Source organism: Cyrtonyx montezumae, unplaced genomic scaffold (genome assembly GCF_038088225.1).
Source record: "Cyrtonyx montezumae isolate F1298 unplaced genomic scaffold, pur_monq_1.0 scaffold_2, whole genome shotgun sequence".
Lineage (NCBI taxonomy): Eukaryota > Metazoa > Chordata > Aves > Galliformes > Odontophoridae > Cyrtonyx > Cyrtonyx montezumae.
In genome coordinates this window covers 10,982,454-11,001,638 of record NW_027071936.1, presented here as the reverse complement: position 1 = coordinate 11,001,638, position 19,185 = coordinate 10,982,454, and the positions used below count along the sequence as shown (strand labels likewise).

At 44.3% G+C, this 19,185-nt stretch overlaps 1 protein-coding gene across 2 annotated transcripts in view; it reads left to right on the top strand.

Moving 5' to 3' along the window:
- The window catches only part of SLC10A7 (solute carrier family 10 member 7), a 138,592-nt gene that overhangs the window by 28,557 nt on the left and 90,850 nt on the right, over window positions 1–19,185 (top strand). For both annotated transcript variants that reach the window (XM_065736388.1, XM_065736387.1), the window contains exon 5: window positions 17,546–17,584. In XM_065736388.1, coding sequence (XP_065592460.1) covers window positions 17,546–17,584 — 39 coding nt within the window. The remainder of the gene's footprint in view (window positions 1–17,545; window positions 17,585–19,185) is intronic.

Here is a 19,185-nt window from a genome sequence, read left to right as displayed (position 1 = left end):
GAACGCAACACAGTTTTTCCTAGCTCACATTAAACCCAGACTTTACAGTTACCATTTTCTATTTTTTATTTAACCCTTCCTCTAGTTTTTATTTAAATTGTTTTCAGCATTAGCTTGCTCTGTTAAATCTTCCCTGAAACAAAAACTTGCATGCCTCTACTTGCTTTTACAATCCCAAATCAGCCCATCCTGGAAAAAAAAGGACTTTTTCTTATAGGCCACTAGCTCCTATCACCATTACAAAAACAGTAACTACAGAAAATAATTCCTCATATTGACAGAATAAGAGACACGTCCACCAGAAAATGAACCTCTTCACCCTGTTCCATTAAGTGGGGTATAACCACCCTTCCTGGTAAAGAGGCTTATTTTTAAACTTCTAATCTAAATCTAGCCTTTTCCAGGCCTAAACCATCTCCCGCCACCCCGTGATTATGCACTGTAACCCAACATCAAGCACACCAATAACAATAAAGTACTAAAATCCTAGACTACAATAAAGAACAACATACTGAGAAGTAACAGACACAAAAAGAAAAAAACAACACAGTATTTAGCAACAAACAGCCACAAGCACACAAGAACTTCCAACAGGATGCCTTCCTCTCTGCTGCCAGCCCTTAAATGCGGTCCGGGAAGAGGTGGATCCTGTCTCCACCCCTTCCACCCACTCGGGTGCATTGTGTGCACCTGAGCTCCCCTGGGTTGGCCCTGCCTTCCCACCAGGTGCTCCACCACCTGTTCAGGCCGTGACTCAGCGTTGCCTCTGCGCAAGCCCTTATAAAAAGGGCACGTTATGCACAAGCCCCTTCTGTTGGAGGTGGGCCAGGTTATAATTGCTTTTTGTTTAGCTTCCTTTACTATTTGAACATGGAAGTTATTATCAATGCATTCTAAGGTTTTCTTTGTTTTATGGTGCCTTGCCGTGTTGTCCCTTCAGCAAGAGCTTAGGTGATTATAAGTTTGCCTGAGGATCGTGTGCTGTGAAGGTAATGCTGCTTCTAACTTCGTTTAGAGAATGTGGTGAAATAAGATATCTAAGATAAGAATAATTACATAGCATGTGTACAGTCAGTAATGAACTGTAGGATGAGACTGTTAAATGCGCTAGGTGAGGTGAGCTGGGAGATATGAGAACGGGGCAGGTAGCATTTTGTGTCTGTGTTAAAATCAGGAGCCCTGGTTGCAAATGTGTGCTTGCCGTGTGCTGCAATTGCTTTGTGAACTGTGTTCCCTTTAAAATAGCCTTTGTCAGTTGTCTTCCCGTAGGCTGACCGCTCTGTTGGAGTTCCAGATGTTTGTAAGATGATGCTAACATTTGTACTGGGCTTTTCTTTCTCTGTCGGGCTGTAGCAGTAGACTAACAGAGGGCACTTTGTTCTATTTCCAAGCGTGGAGAAAAGTTGACGTGCGTTTTGTTTGAAGACTTTTTTTTTTTGTTTTCACACTAGTTTGCTTCCATTTTTCACTCGTCCTTGTATGGACAAGTTGGTATTCTTTCATGCTATAGTGGTAGCTTCTTCCAGATGCTGATGTTTTGGAGAAGGACTTTGTTCACTTATGATTAACTGTGCTTCCCTGATACGTAGCGGGAGACGGCGTTATAGTTCCCTGTGTTTGGATACCTGTAACACTAAAATCAGAATTCAGAGTGTTTACCATCTGAAACATTTCTTAATTTGGGATAGGAGCTGCAATGTGGCTTGTAGTCTTGGAAAAGAGTCTGTATAATATATGTGGACTTGTAGCTGCGGGTGTGAAGGATGGTCCTGTGAATACGTGCTTGCATTTAGACTCAGAAATCTTTCTTAAAAGCTAGTACTATATTCTTTGTGTTTTTCTTTGCCCTTAATATAGAGGATTAGGGAGGGCCTTTTTGCTTACTAATAACAGCATTTTTGCTATGTCTTTTGTGAAGTAGATCGTACTTACTATGGACGGTGCCTGGTTTGTTGAGAAGTATGGGTGAAGGGAAGCGTGTGGGTTCTGTGGCGTGTGCAGACAGCTGGTGTTTAAGAATGTACCGGGCGTAAGATACAAATTTTCCGCACTGTCCAGATACTGTTACTTTTTGTTTTTCTATTGACGCATTGGTGTGCTACATTTTATATGTGCGAGCTTAACCTTGTTTTACCTCAGCTGTTAGAAGTCTTGGCTTTTCTGTGGTAGATAGCGTAGGACTAAATGCAGTACAAACCTTCAGTGTGGTAGCAAAGATTGTTTTATGGCGTTTTCTGATTTGTCTGCTGCATAAAGCTGCAGAGCTGCCCGCAAGCTACAGCAGTCACGGAAGTCGTCGTTACGCCGTGTCAGGCTGACTCAGCTAAGTTTTTAACAGATGTGTGTGTTGAGCTTGTATTACCTGTAGAGGAAACGCAAAGCGGTTTGTTGTCCTGGCACTGCTCCTTTTTTGAGTTCTAGCTGTTTTTGTACCCGCTCACGTTCACTTGAACGGCGTGGCTGCTTGATGAGAAACAGCAATAAGGAACTTGCTTAGGTTGTATTTCAGAAAAAGCTTTTTGGTTTGCTGTTGTTTTGGTTGTTCGTGTGGTGTAGCTAGAGCTAGTGGAGCTCAGGATTTCTCTTTGATCCATCTGTTGGAGTGCGTTGAGTCGCTGCTAAAATGCATTAGGATAACTGTTCAGTATCGTAGACCCACAGAGCGGTATCACAGCTGGAGGGAACTAGGTGCCTGTGTTGTGAGCAACGTGAAGAGGAAGGGAAAGCGGGGTGCTCAATTAGTGACATCCCTAGTCAAGCTTAGCACCCGGTTTTCAAAGTAGTTCTGTACGTAGCACTTGTTTTAGGTTTGGGTGGGGGTTTCTTTGCTTCGGGAGCTGATGTGGCAGCACAGGTTCTTCAGAGATTTCTGTGAAGTTCTGTTCTGTATGCTTTGAAAGTACCCTGAAACGATGCAAACTTCTTTCACACGGACCTGTCCTCGGGAGGGGATTGCTCTCTGCGTTTATCGTTCCTTTCTTTAAAGTCATGCTCACAAATGCAAAGGAAGGAGAGGTGGAGTGGCGCTTCTGAAGTGAGAGGCGTGGACAAGGCGTGCTTATTGCAGTTGTGTGCCACCTCGGTGCTGTAAAAATGATGCCACTTGCAAGTATGTCGCTGGGATAACGCTAGTAATAGGCATACCACTCTCAGAATAAGGTGTGGGAGTGTTTTCTTTCTTGTGGATCTAAGTGTTTTGGTTCCTTTTCTTGCCAGGCGTGAGCCGTAAGCGTGCCCAGGGTGTTCCTGGGGCACACGGGCTTTAGTGCGGAGGGCTCGGCGAGGAGCCTACGGCAGTTCTTATCCAGCTGCTCCGAGCGTCACATCTGATGTCACCTGTGCTTTGGGGAGGATGAGACCTGACAGACAGGAGTATGCGGCAGATCTCCTTTAGTCTCTGCCGATAGACGTAGTACCTCTAGAGTTAAAGCTTTGTTCCTTCGTGTTAGCAGCCCAGGTCACCCCCGTGGGCTTAGCGCTCTGTGTAGTGTGCTTTTGCAAAGCCCGGAGCGGGCGGTCGGGCGCCGACACTGCTGCTGTTGTCCCAGGTGGGACAATTGTACTTGAATGATAACAGGACTGGCAGCTAAAGTCTGTGACAGTGAATTTGTCTAAAAGAGTGCTTGGTCGCTGGAGTTACTTTTGTAGGGCTTTGAAAACATGATTTGATTATGCGCTGTGCTGACCTTTCAATAAAATCTGTATTAAATGCACCCGTCCCTTGCAGTTTTGTACTTGGGTTTGCCTTTGTCTTGCGTTCTCCCTTGGATTATCATTCATTAGCTTCCTCGAGGAGATTAGCGGTTCCTTAAAATGGGATCACGTGTGTTGCGTGTGAGAGCTGAAGCGATAGGATCCCCATAGAAATTTGAAGACAGTGTTGATGCTCCAGTCCACTTAGAAATCTGCTGATACTGTAATGTCTTTTCCCTTGCCAGGACCCTCCTTGCCTGGTGTCGTTTCTCAAGCTCCCCTGGGACGAGATTAGTCTAAAACAACAAAGTAGCCAGATGTCTGGTTCTGAGAGAGTCCCGGAGGCCGGCCCATGGTAGGCGACGGTAATCGCTTGGGGCTGGAGATCAAAGATACCTGAGAATTACTTATGGGCACATACTCTGTGTTGTTCCCATTATTAACAGTCGGGGAAAATTTGTATCCCTAATTAACCCTTTTGTTGGTTAAATTTTCTTGCCGGTGCGGTTCTGTCCGTAACGACTATTTGCTCTTTTTGATACCATTACGCAAGTAGATGTAAATTTAAGAACAAAACTGATGAAAAATTCTGGGATTCTCACAGAAGCTGCTTAGAGGAACCCATTCGTAATCATTTTTAAATGCCAAAAGTTGGCGTGATTTCTTTTGATTTGCCATGCCGTACTTAGGGCTGATGTTATTCCCATCCAGGATCGTGTCACTCTGGATAGTTAACTTGTCAGGTTTTAGATCGTTGATCTCTCATCTAAAATGAATTCAAATCTTATCCCGGAGGCGGGACGCATGCCCAGCGCTGCTTTTTCCCATAGTGATATTTATAATGAAATGCTAATTAATTTTTTCAGTGATGCTATATACTCTAAAATAACAGGAAAAAATTGCTTTCTCTGAATTCTTGAAATGCTTTCAGAGCAGGTGGCTACCTGAATAAGAGGGAGGGGGTGAACTCTGATTGCGGCCTTCTGTGTTTTTTGTCCTTCAGAATAAATTATCGTGGTTATGAATGGAGTGGTTGTTTCAGTAAGCGGCATCGTGGCCTGTCGTACGATTGAAGTCTAGGAGCACCTTTCCTTAGCTTTCACATACCAAACTGTAGTCATTGGATATCACCTGTTGTCTGCATGATGACAGCTGTAGTTTTCCTGTAGTGTGATGTTCATGTTTGCTAAATTCTGTATATGTGTGTGTGTATATGTATTTGAGTTGGGGGGGTTCTGGTCACTCCGAATGTGGGTTTGCAGCTTATTGCCTGTATTCCGTATGTCTAACTGTTCCGAGAGCCGTTTCTGCACGAATAGTGAGTGAGGAAAAGATCCCTAGTGTTGTCTAAAACAAGGAATTGACGTATCTGTTTCACTCTCAATGTGAACCCGGGCAAGAAACCCCAGAAGCTGACGGTGACTGAAGGTGCCTTGAGTTTTTACCTTTTCTGCTGCTTTTCTGACCCCGTTCCTGTTCAGTTGCAGACCTTATTGGTTCTCCTTTATCGTCAAACAGTGTTTAAAAGATGACAAAATCTGGCACCTGAAGAAATGGGAGGGCAGAGTTTTCTGGTGGCACGGTGTTATTTTGTCTTTGAGATGCAATGGCTGTCAGTAGGTATAGCCAGTTCAATTCTTAGTGTTACATATCTGCTTAACATCTCTGTACGATGGAGCAAGTGTTGCTCAAGGAGAGGTTCAGAGGTGTGAAATAGCTGCTTTCCTATTAATCTTGGCACTCTGGATGCTGGAATGGGTGATTTGCTTACATTATCAGATTTCAAAGTAAAGGTCTTCTTCTGGTGATCTGGATTACCCAGAAGTATTGAGGCTGGGACCACTGTGTTGTCATTCGTAGCCCTTCATGTGACATAATTCAGGCATAAAGGCCTTTCTGTAGCAGGCTGGAAGCTGGGTGCTGCTGGACTGGTTGGCTGGCCGCCCAAACGTGTAGAAATCGCTTCTTTCTCTTTCTTACATTTGTTTTGTACGGTCCTCGCTGTGTGTTGTTTGTTGTTTTTTCCTTTACATTCTTCCCGCAACAGCGTTGCAGCCGTTGCTGGGATTTTGGGAAGTGCGACCCAGTGGATTGGCAGTGTCCCTCAGACAAAACGAGCTTTTTCATATTTATTTTGCCAGCAACTGAAGTTGAGGGGTGAGGTCGTGAGATGCTAGTGGCCCATTAACTAGCCATTGGAGTTGGGAGCTGGTGAAACTGTTTCTATCTTCTGCAAGTGCGTTGTGACCTAGTTTCTTGTCCAGGTGGTGCGCTTCAGCTATCTGCTTAGGAAGAAATGTCTTGGTGCTCTGAAGGAATTCTTTATTAGGATTTGAAAAAAAAACTGGCTTTAGAGTTATTCCGTAGCTGGAGTACACTGAGAGTTAGGCAAAAATACTTTGTACAAGCTGAGTAAGTTTGTGTGTATTGAAGGTCTTATACTGCATCACGAATACTGCTTGTTTCTGGACATTGCTATGAAGTCTTTATGAATTTGTAAGTTATGTTTTGTAGAAGGAAAACGTAGGAACTGAAGAGTCCATCCCCTGCAAATGTGTGGCAGCGGTTGACCAGTCAGGGGCTAGAGAATGGTATTTGTTCTGCTGGCAGAGCTACTTATGGAAGGAAACATCTGTCGCGTTTGTGTCATCTGTTCGGTTTTTAGGAGTCAAACTGTAGGAACAGTACGAAGAGAGAGCAGTGGCTGTAGCGGTCGTGCAGCTGGGAAGAGGGAAACCATGACTGAAGTCAAGTTCGTGAAGAAAACTGAAACACTTCATTGGTGTGGACCGGATAGTTTGTTACTGGAGGAAAGTATGGATTTTGCAGTGGAGTCGGTGTAGGAATTAGCTTTTTAAATAGAACATATTTTTTTCCTCCGCAGTACAACTTTTATGTTAAGTAATTTCTGGTCAAGTCACCTTTTCAAATATGCCGTCATGGCATAAGTATATCTTGTATCAGAAGCTTCCCTTTTTCTTTTTTTATACCTCAGCCATTGCAGTGTTCTGACCATGGTCTCTGTAAAATCTAATAACTGATCTCCAACTATCTTTACTGAATGCGCGCCTGATCTGTATGGCCAGCACAGAATGGGAGAACCTGCATTTCCATTCACAAATAAATGTCCTTTGACGTGTATTTGAGTCGAGTACCTAAGCTTGTCACATGCAAGCTGCAGACAATCTGTCAACAAAATGGTTTGGGACAGAACGGATACCTACCTACCTGTGCAACCCTGTCTGGGGAGCTGCTTCGGCAGGGAGGTTGGACTCGATGAGCTCTAGAGGTCCCTTCCAACCCCTACAGTACTGGACTGTGTAATGCATTTAAACATTTCCTTTACTGGAAATGCCCAATAGCACGAGGCACGTGGATTTGTCCAGCTGCAGGCTGAGGTGGGAGCTGTGTCTGGTAGTGAGCCTGGTAGCAGAGGCAAGGCAGCTTTGCTGCTCATTGCCCTCAAATGTTACAAAAACCAAAAAGGGCGACAGAGCCAACCCCGAACTGTCAGTCAGTAGGTGGCAAGGCACTCAGATACATAACTGGCTTGTTTTTGCTGTTGATTTCTCTACGCTCCAGTTCTCTGGGGAAGGCTGAGGTGAGGGAGTGAAGCCCGGCCCTGTCTGTAGGGCGGCGCTTTGCGGTCAGCGAGCTGAGGTGCCATTTTGCTGCTTGCCGGTTCCTTCTGAATACCTCACGTGTCTGTGGAAGCCCGAGCTGTGGGCGAGGACGCGTGCCAGCTGCGATGAGCAGCCACGGAGCCAGGTGGGCCCTTGTGGTAGCTGCCACCGGTTGACGGGCAGGTGACGCAGCCTGGGCAGGAGGCCTGCCTAATATGCTGTCTGCCCCGAGGGCCTGGGGAGCGCAGTTGGATTATTATGGTAATGCGTGAGCCTGCTGCCCTCTGCCTATCCCAGCTGGGTTCCCCGTTGTTAGGAACTGCTTTGCTCTGACAGCGGAGTAATATACTTCATGATTGAAAGGGCAAAGGGGCTCGCGCGAAAGAGCGGGCCTGCGCGGCCGTGCAAATGAGGGGGGAAGGCTGCGGGAGGGTTTCCTGTAGGAGCGGAGAGGAAGTTTATTAGGGAAGGAGTAATTTAAATCCGCTAATTGAATTGTTATTTCCAAGTCCTGGTTTCTGATTTGTTTCTCTGCGCGTTACCCCTCCCCCATCCCCCGGTGCTGATGTACACTGAATTGGAAGTGCTTACCAAAGCAGGCACTTAGGTTGATTTATTTGGAGCTGAGGTGCTATAATGTGATGGTACCAGTGCACTGTGCTGACAATGGTGTATTTTTCAGGACTTTGATTACTGTTTCATGATGTGCTACTATATTGCCGCGCCACAGCTTACGGGAGTGATTTGATTCTTTTATATATTATAGATAAGTATATCTATACAGATGGTAGAAATGTACTTGTCGTGGCGTTCGAGCAAATTGAACTTTAAATCGACTGGATGCTGTCTGTGTTGCGATGTTTCTCTGAGATCTCTTTTACAGCGGGCTCGGCTCTGAATAGCAACTCAGATTCGGAAGGAATGTGCGTTAGGAAAAAAAATGGTTTGCGAGCGGCTTTTTTCCCCCTTTCCTCTCCCCTCTGCTTGGAGGATGACATCGCTCGGTATTTAGCAAGCTTCTCTTATTGGTGAGGCATGACTCTAAATACTCTCTGGGCTCCGTTCTAAAAACCCTAGTTTGTCTATTTCAACCCCAAACAGGCTGATCGTAGACTACTCAAAAGAAATAGCCCTTAACCTAAATTAAACTTTTTAAAATGAAAGCTGTGTTTGGGAAGTACTGCTGCTATGCCAGGTAAAAAGCTGTTAGGTAAGTGACCTGCCTATCCTTGGCTGATGTTTGGTGCTTCTGTACAATATAATTTTCAATCGCTTATAGCGTAGAAGGTGACTTTTTCTGCTGCTGCATTTGTTTGCTGATTCTGTTGCTCAGTTCTGTGCTTGTGTATGTTGACAAGCTGCATTGCTCTCAAGGCACTGTGCCTGTCTTGGAAGCAGGACCTCCCGCTGTACGGAGAAGTGTGCGGCTCTTGCACTTTTGACCTAGTGGTCCTGCGTGTACTTTTTGCGCAGTATTGTCCATTTTTGTGTAACAGAGCACCTTATGTTACTGAAGCACTGCAAAATGAAGAAGAGTCTAAATCTAGATAGCTTCTGCAGAAAGTTCTCCGTCTGACTTTGCTGATGCTTTATGTTTTGGCCTTAAATGCTGTGATAGAGCGCAGTTTTGTTTCCTTGCCCTTTTCCTCACTCAGTGCCCACAATGAACTGCTACTGCAGAGACATAGAGGCAGTGGCTGCGTGCTTCTGGAGCCCACACGCTGAACGCATACCACATTTAGTGATAACTTATCGTTACTCACCTTGCTTTCCTTGTGTGTGGGCAATTCAGACTGTGTAGAAGTTGCCTCTTTCATAAAAATCTGTGTGGTTTGTTTCAGGTGGGGTTAACAGAGGTCAGTCATACAGTTTTGCAAATGCTGTTGACGTCTTCTGCATTTCTCACTGTTTCGATAGCGTCAAGCCTCTGCATTGTTTGAGAAGCTGATCTGCTTGGCTGCACCTTTTCAGTGCCTCATAAGAACTTAGGAACACAGTGCGTTTGAGGGCACGTACCCTACCTGAACGTCTTTGTGAAGAGACAAATGGGGACAAAGGCCATTTTTTACCGGGTACGTGTGCAACTCAGCAGGAAGCAGCAAAATACAGGAATGAAATTAAGAAAAACAGTTGGGAGGCGAGCGAGTTCTGTTTGTTTGGTGTTTCCGAATGTTGTATGAGAATGGGTGATTCCTGAGAGGGGAGCTTGGGCTTAAAGCAAATGCGTAGCCGTTGGAATATCCCTCGCAGTGGATATTCTGGTTTTAAGCCAACAGGAGATGTAAATGCGAAACGGAGAAGTTCAGTGCGTGCTGCCGCTAAGAGCGCCTTTAGTGCACCCGGTGGCTGCATGACCTCTTGCAGTAAAATGTGTTTTTGCATTTCTTAGGGTAGCACCCGGCACGGCCCTTGGTGTGAGCCTCTGCTCTCTGCAGGGTGTGAATGAAATTCTGCACGAGTCCTCGGTGCCCTTTTAGGATGAAGTTGCTTCAAGGAAGTTACGAAACAGTCTTCAGTTCAGCTGAGTCGCCATGATTCTTAACTGTTAAATGTAGAAAAAAAAATGCACATGTTATATGTATGGGAGTTAAAATTCTGAAGAGCAGTTTTAGTGCTTCTGTAGTTCATGACATACTGCTGCTGCCAGCCGAGCGCTTGTGAAATCAAGGCCGTGACCCGGACTTGACGGAAGCCGTGGTGTTTTTCCTTGTGCTTCAGGAAGAGTGACTATTCCCCTGGCCCCTTGGATTAGAGGGCAGAGCAGGTCTTGTGGAAAATGGGACCGACTCGCTGATTAGAATTTGAAGGTGTTTTGGGTGTGCTTCAAAAGGAGAGTAGTGGTAAATATCGATAGTGCGGTTAGCTTTTTACCCCGGAAACAGATTCGGAGCTTCACTTAGCTCTGATGTACTGCTGAACTCTTTGGGGCAGTATTTTGAGATGAGTCACTTCTGAAGATGCGCTTCCCCCCTCGTTTCTCGTTCACTGAGTATATGTATAACTATTTCTAGTTAGAGCTATACAAACTGAATCTGAGCACCGTTTTGAACAGTACCGTTGCACATGAGCAGATGTTATTTTTACCTCCATGTAGCGGCTATAATGTTAATCTCTTCCGTAGTGCATTCTGCTTTCCTTTCCCATCTCTTTGCACCTTTGCTGCAGTATTGCAGCTTGCCTTGATTTGACTGGCCTAAGGAAAGGGGAATTTCCTGACCCGTGCATTACTGGTTTACAGTAAAGCTTAACTTTGCACTGTGCTTCAAGAAACGCACGGACTTCCTTGTGACCAAGCCGGAAATTTCTCGGTGAGATTAAAATCTACTTATCTTTTAGCTGGGCACTTTATGCGGTGTACCTCCTTGAGATTCATGTTGGAATTAGCAGCTCCTGGTGTTGCGCCAGTAATAGCGAAGCTGTTCCGGAGGTGGTGGTGACGTGGCCTAGAATAACAGCCTTTCTGAGCTGGTTTGGATGGCACGGCGTTTAAGATGTCTGGTTCTGCTTCTGACTGACCAGAAAGCACTACGACAGAGGGATATTTATAGATAGATACTGGTGCGGGCACAGCCTTACAGTTAATGCAAAGGGCACCTTTTAAAAAGTGGCCTTGTGCTTTCATTTCACTTCAGCAGGGTAGTAATACTCTTTAGAGCTGTGGGATGCACTGTTTAGCTGGACCTCTAATCGTGTTATGGATGGTGTGTCTCCAGGAGAATCGGGGGGCGGGACCTTTAAGTGTTTGTATTGCAGCTTAAGATCTCAAAAAATGTGAACTTAAATACAAGTATGTTTGGAAGCTTGTTGTTCTGTATCCTTTTGAGGATACCTTCTACAGTATTCGTTTATTTATTTATTTTAGGGAAACTCACAGTTATGAAGTGTTTATCCAGAAGAGAGGATCAGATTGGTGGAGTTGCTTGCGTGCCATTGTCTAGCTGAGCTTCCTTTATTGTATCATTGTTCAGCAGGGTATTTGCTCTGGTGCGCGAGCCAGTGTCTTCACTGCTAAGGTAGTAAGCTTTGAGTCACTAATAAATACAGGTTGTTAATAAGGCTTATGGTAGCTGTCATTCCCAAGTGTCTTGCGTGCAACGTTCTGAACTTCATTCAGATGTCAAAGGTATGGCTGCTTATACTTTAAGTTACCTAGGTAGAAGGGAGAAGCTAACTTCTGTGTCTTAGTGTCTTAAGAGAATTAGGGAAGTGGGCTTTCCCTTTAGGCAAACATTCATGCCACTGGTTTGGCTTTGTGACTCTCATGGCAGACCTGAGTGAAGTTTGTGGGGGAAGAGGTCAGGTGCTAGAGCAAGAGGAGTACAGATAGCTGCACGTGTATAAAAAGTGTGAGAAAGCTTGTGTTGTTACAAGGTTGATGGCTTTAAGCTGCTGCTTGTTTAAGTGTTTACGCTGGTGCTGGGCAGCGAACCTAGGATTTGCGTTCAGAAGCCCAAAACGTGGGAGAAACAGCAATGCAGAACCTCCTGTGTTTTTTCATCCCCTGGGGATATTCGTCTTACTTCCAGCTGGGGTGTTAGGGATGTCGGACCCGATGGTGTGAGGTGCTTTATCTTGTGAGTGCGCTCTGGCGACGTGCACAGCTTCGCGTCGGCAGCTCAGCGAGGTATTTTAGGGGCCGTCTTTCTCTGGATGGTATGTCCCTGCAGGGAAGGGGACCAACAGCACGTTGATAGTTCCATTTTCATCTTCTGGTGGCACTGCAGCATCATTTCCTTAAATTGGATGCTTGTCCAGCGTTGTTGGAAAAAAAAAAAAGAAATGCTTTCCTGTGGTCAACGGGGATTAGGTGATGTCTTTTTTCACAGGAAAGAAATGGGTTAGACCGCAGGGAACACGGCAGTGGATAAAAACTATCTTCTCCATATCTTTGTGGGTTTCTCTCTATTCCTCTTAACTGTTTGGGGTTTTGTGGTTTTGCGTTTTTGCTTTCAGAGGGTAACATTGTGCAGTTCTGTTCCTCCAACGAGCAATGCAAGGAATGGGGTGCATTCAAAGAAACTTTCCAAACGTCAGTTCATGGGTTTTTTTCGCCCTCAGTGAAGTAGCATCGCCTACTCTGTGTACAACTCACGGGCCAAACTTGCGTGTAAGCTGCGCGCTAAAATGTCAGTTCAGTGTGAAGTATATGCGCATCTTCAGGGCTGGACGTGTTTCTGGGAGGTTATGCTGCGTTGTTAAACAGGCTCGTGCCTTGCCTGCGAGCGGGCGGCTGTGCGGGCGCTGATCCGGTTGCACAGTGAACAGCACCTCTCTTGTTTTTACCGTGCCGCGGTAGGATTTTTATATGCGTTTTAACAGTTATTTAGAGTCCCCACGTGCTTAGAAAAGAATCTGAATATATGTGCCTTTTTTTAAGGCTGCATCATAACTAGGTTATTCCATCAGTACGATAGAATGGCTGGGAGCTGTGGTTGGAACAATATGTAAAAATACAGCTTGTAAAAGATTTCCTTTATTAACTGTCATCATCCACAGAATATATGTTCAAATAAACGTTGTGTAATAACTAAATTTGAGATTAATAGGCCCCTTAAGAAACAGCGAAGTCATTCAGGATAGTCAGTGAAAAATAGCCTGTAAGACTGTAACATGCACATATTGTCCTGCTTACATGCTCTCTCTGGTGTCGTTCCCATTTATCACTGTCGGCGGGCTCCGTTCTCATTAAAACGCTCTTGCACAAAAGCAACTTAATTTTCTTAAGAGAAGAGGACACCTGATTCAATTTAGTGCTCAGAATCACCAACTTGAATACATATAGTTTTTTCCCATCTGAGCTCAGATGAATAGTTATGAACAGCAACACAGATTAAACCTTATTAGGTATATTTATATTCTGTTTGCAGCAACGGTGCCGTGGCAAGTACCTTTCTACACAGCTGTAACGTCTTATTAACGGGAGCAGCAGTTAAGTTGTGAACTGCAGTAACGCTCACGTGAGCTTTTATTTTTAAATAGGAGTTTGAGGGAGTTCTTTAGAGGGACTCTGCTGCCTCATTCAGCCTACTTCAGATGTCTTGCCTTCTTCCTCCACCTTCTCGAACTACACTGATCTCTTTGGGTAGATACCATTACCTTTTCTGTCCTGTTTGATCAAACGATTTCTGTGAATATTAGCAGCCTTTTTTTTTTTTTTGCCCCTGTTGTTTTTCTCCACTGAAGGTAAGATACGGACCTATTAAATTTGGCATCACCGAAGTGAGCACTGCTGTACTAACACGTCACGTTTTCTGCCCTCTGCTTTGTAATCCTGAAGTAGTACTACTCAAGGTCTTTTTCTTTCTCCACGCCTTTTCTACTTTTGTGCGTTTCTCTTGCGCTCCTTCACTGTGTCATGCACGTTAAATTAAATATTTAGCCTGACGTGTGGTACGTGAATTGTATATCCCACTTGCTCGTGGCTGAAAATAAGGTATTAACTGCAGGTAATTGCTGACCTACATGGAGCAGCGCTGTGTGATGGCTGGACTACTTTCTCCTGAGGTGTTTTGAGGCCTTTTAGTTTCCTTACTTTGCCTCTGTGGCCTTGGCCCTGAAATGACCTCTGCATCAGGAGGGGATACTTCGGAGCCACACGGGTCCTGGTGTGCCCAGTGTGTGCTCTGTGGTGCCTGGGAACCGCTTTTGGGTAAGCGCGGTTGGGAAGGTTACCCCCCTAGAAGGCTGCCAAATGGCACTCAGGACTCAACGTTTGATTGTGTGTGTGTGTATTCACTTATCAACAGTGTACCTGTGGTTGAGTTGTGCAGATCTGTTTCATTTGAGTCTTGACAATAATGTTAAATTGCCATTGTTTATGGACCCAGGCATTCCTCATCTTGCCAGTATATCTCATCTTGCTCTTTAGTGTAGCCCTATTATGTTTTTAGGAGAAGATGCCTACTATAATCAATTCTGGGTTAGCTTGATACCGAAATGAATTGGAACAGTGTAGAACGTATTCTGTATTTGTCAAAACCTTGGTGTACTTGCTGCTGTGTCGCACGTGCTTGAGTGCCGCGTGCGCTTGCTGTTGTTGTATGGGTACCCACCCGTAAGGAGTTGCTCAGCCTCTTGGTTACAGCTCAGCTTTGTCCTCATGTCTGTTCTCTAACCTTCGTAGCTGTGAGGACTGTCGTCTCACACTGTTACAAACAGCTTAGCTTTTTCCGTGCGTAGATTCCAGGATGCGGTGGGAGATGAAGGGGTGAAGCTTTGTGCTACATTCAGCTGTGGGAAGAAGAAAGGTTCTGTCATACAGCGTTAATAGGTGTCTGATAGAGGCTGGTTCCTTCTCCCTTGTAAGTGCTGCTGGCCAGTCACCATCGCTGGAAATGCGGGCCAGCGGGAGAATTCCCTCCAGCCTAGCGCCGTACTGTGGTCAGAAATTGTGCCTGTTTAAAGTTAAGTGAAATCTCTGTTCAGTGGAGCTAGGGCTTACTATTTTAAATGTGTTCTTCCGTACTGATCCCGGTAACAGTGCTGACGGTGACTTTCAATGTCTGTGGTTTCTGAGTTGAGCGCAAGCTTGAATAACTGGTCTGGTTATTACCAGGCTTTAGAACGTGCTCTGACCAAGCGCTTCAGTTCCATGGCTTTGAGTTTACCTTTGGCAAACATCTCACTGTGGATTTTATACCTAACTCTACCTTGATATCAATGGTGCGTGCAATGTACGGTTTGCAAACACGCGCAGGCCTGAACCTGGAGTACTACAAGGGCGTCTCGGAGCTTTTGTGTCTTACTGTCTCGTGAGCTGACTGCTATCTGTTATTTGTTACTGCTCAGAAGGAGCAAGTATTTAAAAGAAAAAAAAGGAAAGGAGCTGTACGTTATTAGTGACTAATAAAGGGTTTAAAGAGAAAATGAGGAGACTGTATGTCGCATGTCAGTGCTGATGTTTGTTTGTACCGTACCTCTAAGGATCTCGGGGTGCTTTTTAAGCATTGAATTAATTTTGACTATACCCTGTGAGGTACGTAGGTGAGGTTAATCCCCATTGATGGAGAAGAGTCAGAAATGCAAGGTTGCTTAAATTCTGCTGGGCCGTGCTGTTTGGTGCGCCTAATTACAAATTGCAGAGGTGATTCGGTTTATTAGCGGTTTGATACGAACCCTAGGTTTGGGAGTGTGGGGAGAATTTACTTCTAAGTTGATTCTGCTAGAAAAAAAAAGTTTCTAGGGAGAACTGCAAATGTAGTAGATGGCATTTGTAAGTGCTCACACCCTGAGGCGAGTCATCTGAATATAGCTTCATTTGTGCTCCGACTGATTTTTTTTTTTTTTTGCCTTCCTTTTGCCTATAATGAGTGTTTAATCATTGGCCGTGGACAACTCCTGACACTGGAAAAAAAATTAAAAAATGCTAACTTATTCCCCCTGGGCCAGTCACAAATTATGACTTTTGCACAACTGGCCGAATACCCAACGCATTAAAGGTGTCTGAGATTGTTGTGCGCTGCGCACCCTGTGCTCACGAGGAGGTTGGGACCGACGTGTTTCCTCCCAGCCTTCCGCTGATCTGGAGCCCAGATGCTTATCTCTTGGATCCAGCAGCTGATCTTATTCAGCTGGGGTTTATCAGACTTGGGTTTATTTGTTGCTGTTTTTCAACGGAGCCCTCTTGCAGCTCCTGCTGCGAGTGTGTTAACGAAGGATATTCGTGGTACTGGAAATGATCCAGTACAGTGGGGTCATGTCTGCGATCTAACTTGTCTCTCTCGACATAGCGGCTGTATGGCTTCGAATGCAAGGCGATACTCCAGATTTAATTCACACTTGTTGAAGAACTGTTTTAAGTAATAATCTCGCTTTCAGCTGTGATCTCTGGCAAGAGTAGTTGTTTGGACTCGTGCCTCTTTTTTACGTTCAAAAAAAGGAATGCTGATGAGGAAAAGGTGTTAAAATATGTTACCGTAGTTTACAACTGTCAACTTTAATGTTTTATTTAGCTGGCTCTATTCAGATGCTCCCTCCGCGACATGGAGTGCCATATGCCGTTGTCCCCGTTAGTAAGCGAGTCGGCGTAGGTTTCCCAGGCTGCATTTGTGTTTGTATTTGGGCCGCTGAGGAGCTGCGGTCCGGTGCCATCTTTTATTGATAGGGCCAGCAGAGGAGGAATCTAATGAAATTATCAAAGCTTTGAATTAATTATGAACTTGAATAAGAAAGCTAAGCTCTCTAGAGCCAAGGATCTCATTACCCATTCATTTTCATTGCATCCTCTTATGGAGCAGAAGGCAGGTTCAGCTACAGCTCCTACCCCGAATTTGGACTTTATTCAAACTTGCTTAACTCGCTAGCGTCCACTTGTTATTAATCTGTGTCTGAAAACGTCCAGGCTGATTAATTTGACTCTGCTCTAAGTCTTCATGTATATGGTAGATTTCCCTCCTCCCTCGCCTCCCACCTTTGCTGCGTGGCTTTTCATCATCAGAGCGGCTGCCATACGAGAGTTTGTTCCTTCTGGGTAATTGGGGGAAGCTTTTCAAGACGGAACTTTTTACTTCCTGGGATTTTTTGAGTTAATGTTAAGAAATAGTAACGCTACCTTACATGTCCTGGATTTTTAGGTAAGCGCAAAGGCTTCAGAAGTCTTTATTGAAATAGCTTCTTTTTGTTACGATAGACTACGGAGTAAAAAGTAACGGTTAGATATTTTTGCCTCAGATGGATGGGGTGGTTGTGGCTTTCTTGTGTCTTTCATTTTGTTTGCTTTTGTTATTCCTGTTTGGAATTTGTTGGTCCAACTATAGAAACATCTGTCAATGCTTTATTACAGTGAGCAATTACCTAATTAAGGTTCTATTTTAAGAGCTGTTAGAAGCCTATGAAAGTAGTCTTGAAGTTTGATCAGATCATGTTTATTTTAACGAGTAGGTCAATATGCAAAAATATTCCAGGCAAATCAGTGCCAAACCAATGAGGCTCATCTTGCGTGACACCTGTATTTCTTTTGGATGTTCCACGTAAGTTTACCAGCAAAGGTGTCTTTTTTCCCCGTCCTGCTGTTGTCCATCTCGGCACGTTTTTATACGCACGTGGACGGGAACCTATCAGTCTTCGCATGTTACAGGCCATGGGCAGATTTTAAGTGGTGACTACCTATGTAATGGTCTCTGCGTACTTGTTTGGAGACTCCAATAGCTGATCGAGAGGGCAAAAACCTTTTATTCTTGTATTATAGTTATTTTACCATTGTGATATGTGTTTTTTCTCTCTCTCCTCAGGCTGCGGCTATATTTAATTCTGCTTTTGGAAGCTTTTTGGTAAGTAATGCAGCATTTACTAATGCTTGAATAATCTTTTTAACCGTGTCATTGACGCGTTCCTGTTGTTAAGCGTAGCGGTGATGGGACTGTGTGCTTCGTGTGGGGAAGAATTTGAATAATTCCATTTAGTTCGTCGTGTTCCTAAATGCAGATATTAGTTTCTTTTCTTTTTGTTAAACTCCTGAGAAAAGTAAAATTGTCTCTAATCATGGTAAATTAATAACGTGTAAACACATCTTAATTTTCTGCTTAATGCGTTAACTGAATCTATTATTATGCAGACGTTTCAAACACGGGCATCAATATATTGATTTTTCTAATAAGGCCCATCAAATACTCATTATTTTCTATCAAGAGGCCATGGATTGTGAAAAGAAAACATGACCCAGCCGATCAGAAAGTAGATGCTAATTTACTCAGTGACATGTCATTTGTTTAGCATATTTCACTGTCGGTGAAGCCCCTCTGCGTCTCTGAGGAGCGCGCTAAAATAGCTGGATACGGGAAAGCAATCAGCCAGTCCCACTGGAAATACTGTTGGTTCTGTACAAAGCTAAAGCGGGATTTGTGGGCACGATGGTCTGCCAGGATTCAGGCAGCACAGTAAAGAGCACTTTATAGGCATATTTATGAAGAAGAAGAGAGTAGAATTCGTTTGATTGATTCGTTGGGAGATGTTAATGAATAGTCAGTAGAAATTATTTCATATGAAGGCAAGCTAACTGCTTGGTTTATTTGGGCAGCTAATGTTTGTTCTTTTTTTTTTGCTAACGCTTGTGCATGTTTAATAGTGTCCATCTGTGCTTTCTCTATTCGGTCCCCAGAAAGAGGATGCAGTTAAAATCAGGAAATTAAAATCAAAATTGTAGGAACGAAATAACTCACTTAATGCCTATTTTTATTGTTGAAAGCTGAAGTTAAGGAGTTCAGTGTATAAACGGCCGACAGAGCAAGTTGTGCTCCGAGCTGCTATTTTTTTGGTGGTGGGTGGGGGTGGGTTGGCGCTTCCCAAATAATTGTCTTTCCTATCATGTCTTCCTCTAATGAGAAGAAAGTACTTTCTGCCTCAAATTGCAGAGCCCTGGTGTTTCAAGTCTTTGTGTGTGCCTGGCACCTTCTCTAGTGGCTTGGCATGAGCTCTGGTTTCTTTGCTGTCCCTGGGCTTCAGTTCAGGAGGTTTCCTGCAATACCCAAAGGCGTCAGTTCAGCTGTCATTAGGAGAATGGCTTTTGACTTCAAATAAGGATTTAGGCCTCAGAGCATCTGACTGTGATGCTGGATCTTACTGCAGCAACATATACATATTTTAATCTCTAGAAATGGAAGCCGAGCTAGTTGACACATTCATACAGTGTCCCGAGTTTGAGCTTAGTTTTGTGAACAGATCACTGGGAAATTACATTTATCTGTACGTAGTATGTGTATTTCACATTTTATTCACTTCAGGTTTTGAATGTATGTGTAGTAAACTTTACTTAACGTATTCCCTGGAAAGCTCTTGCAAAAAATCATACCTCTGTACTGGCTAACTTCTTTTCTGATTGCTCATCTTTGAAATAACAAGAAATGAGAGTGGTTGCCAAAAGTCACAAATACAT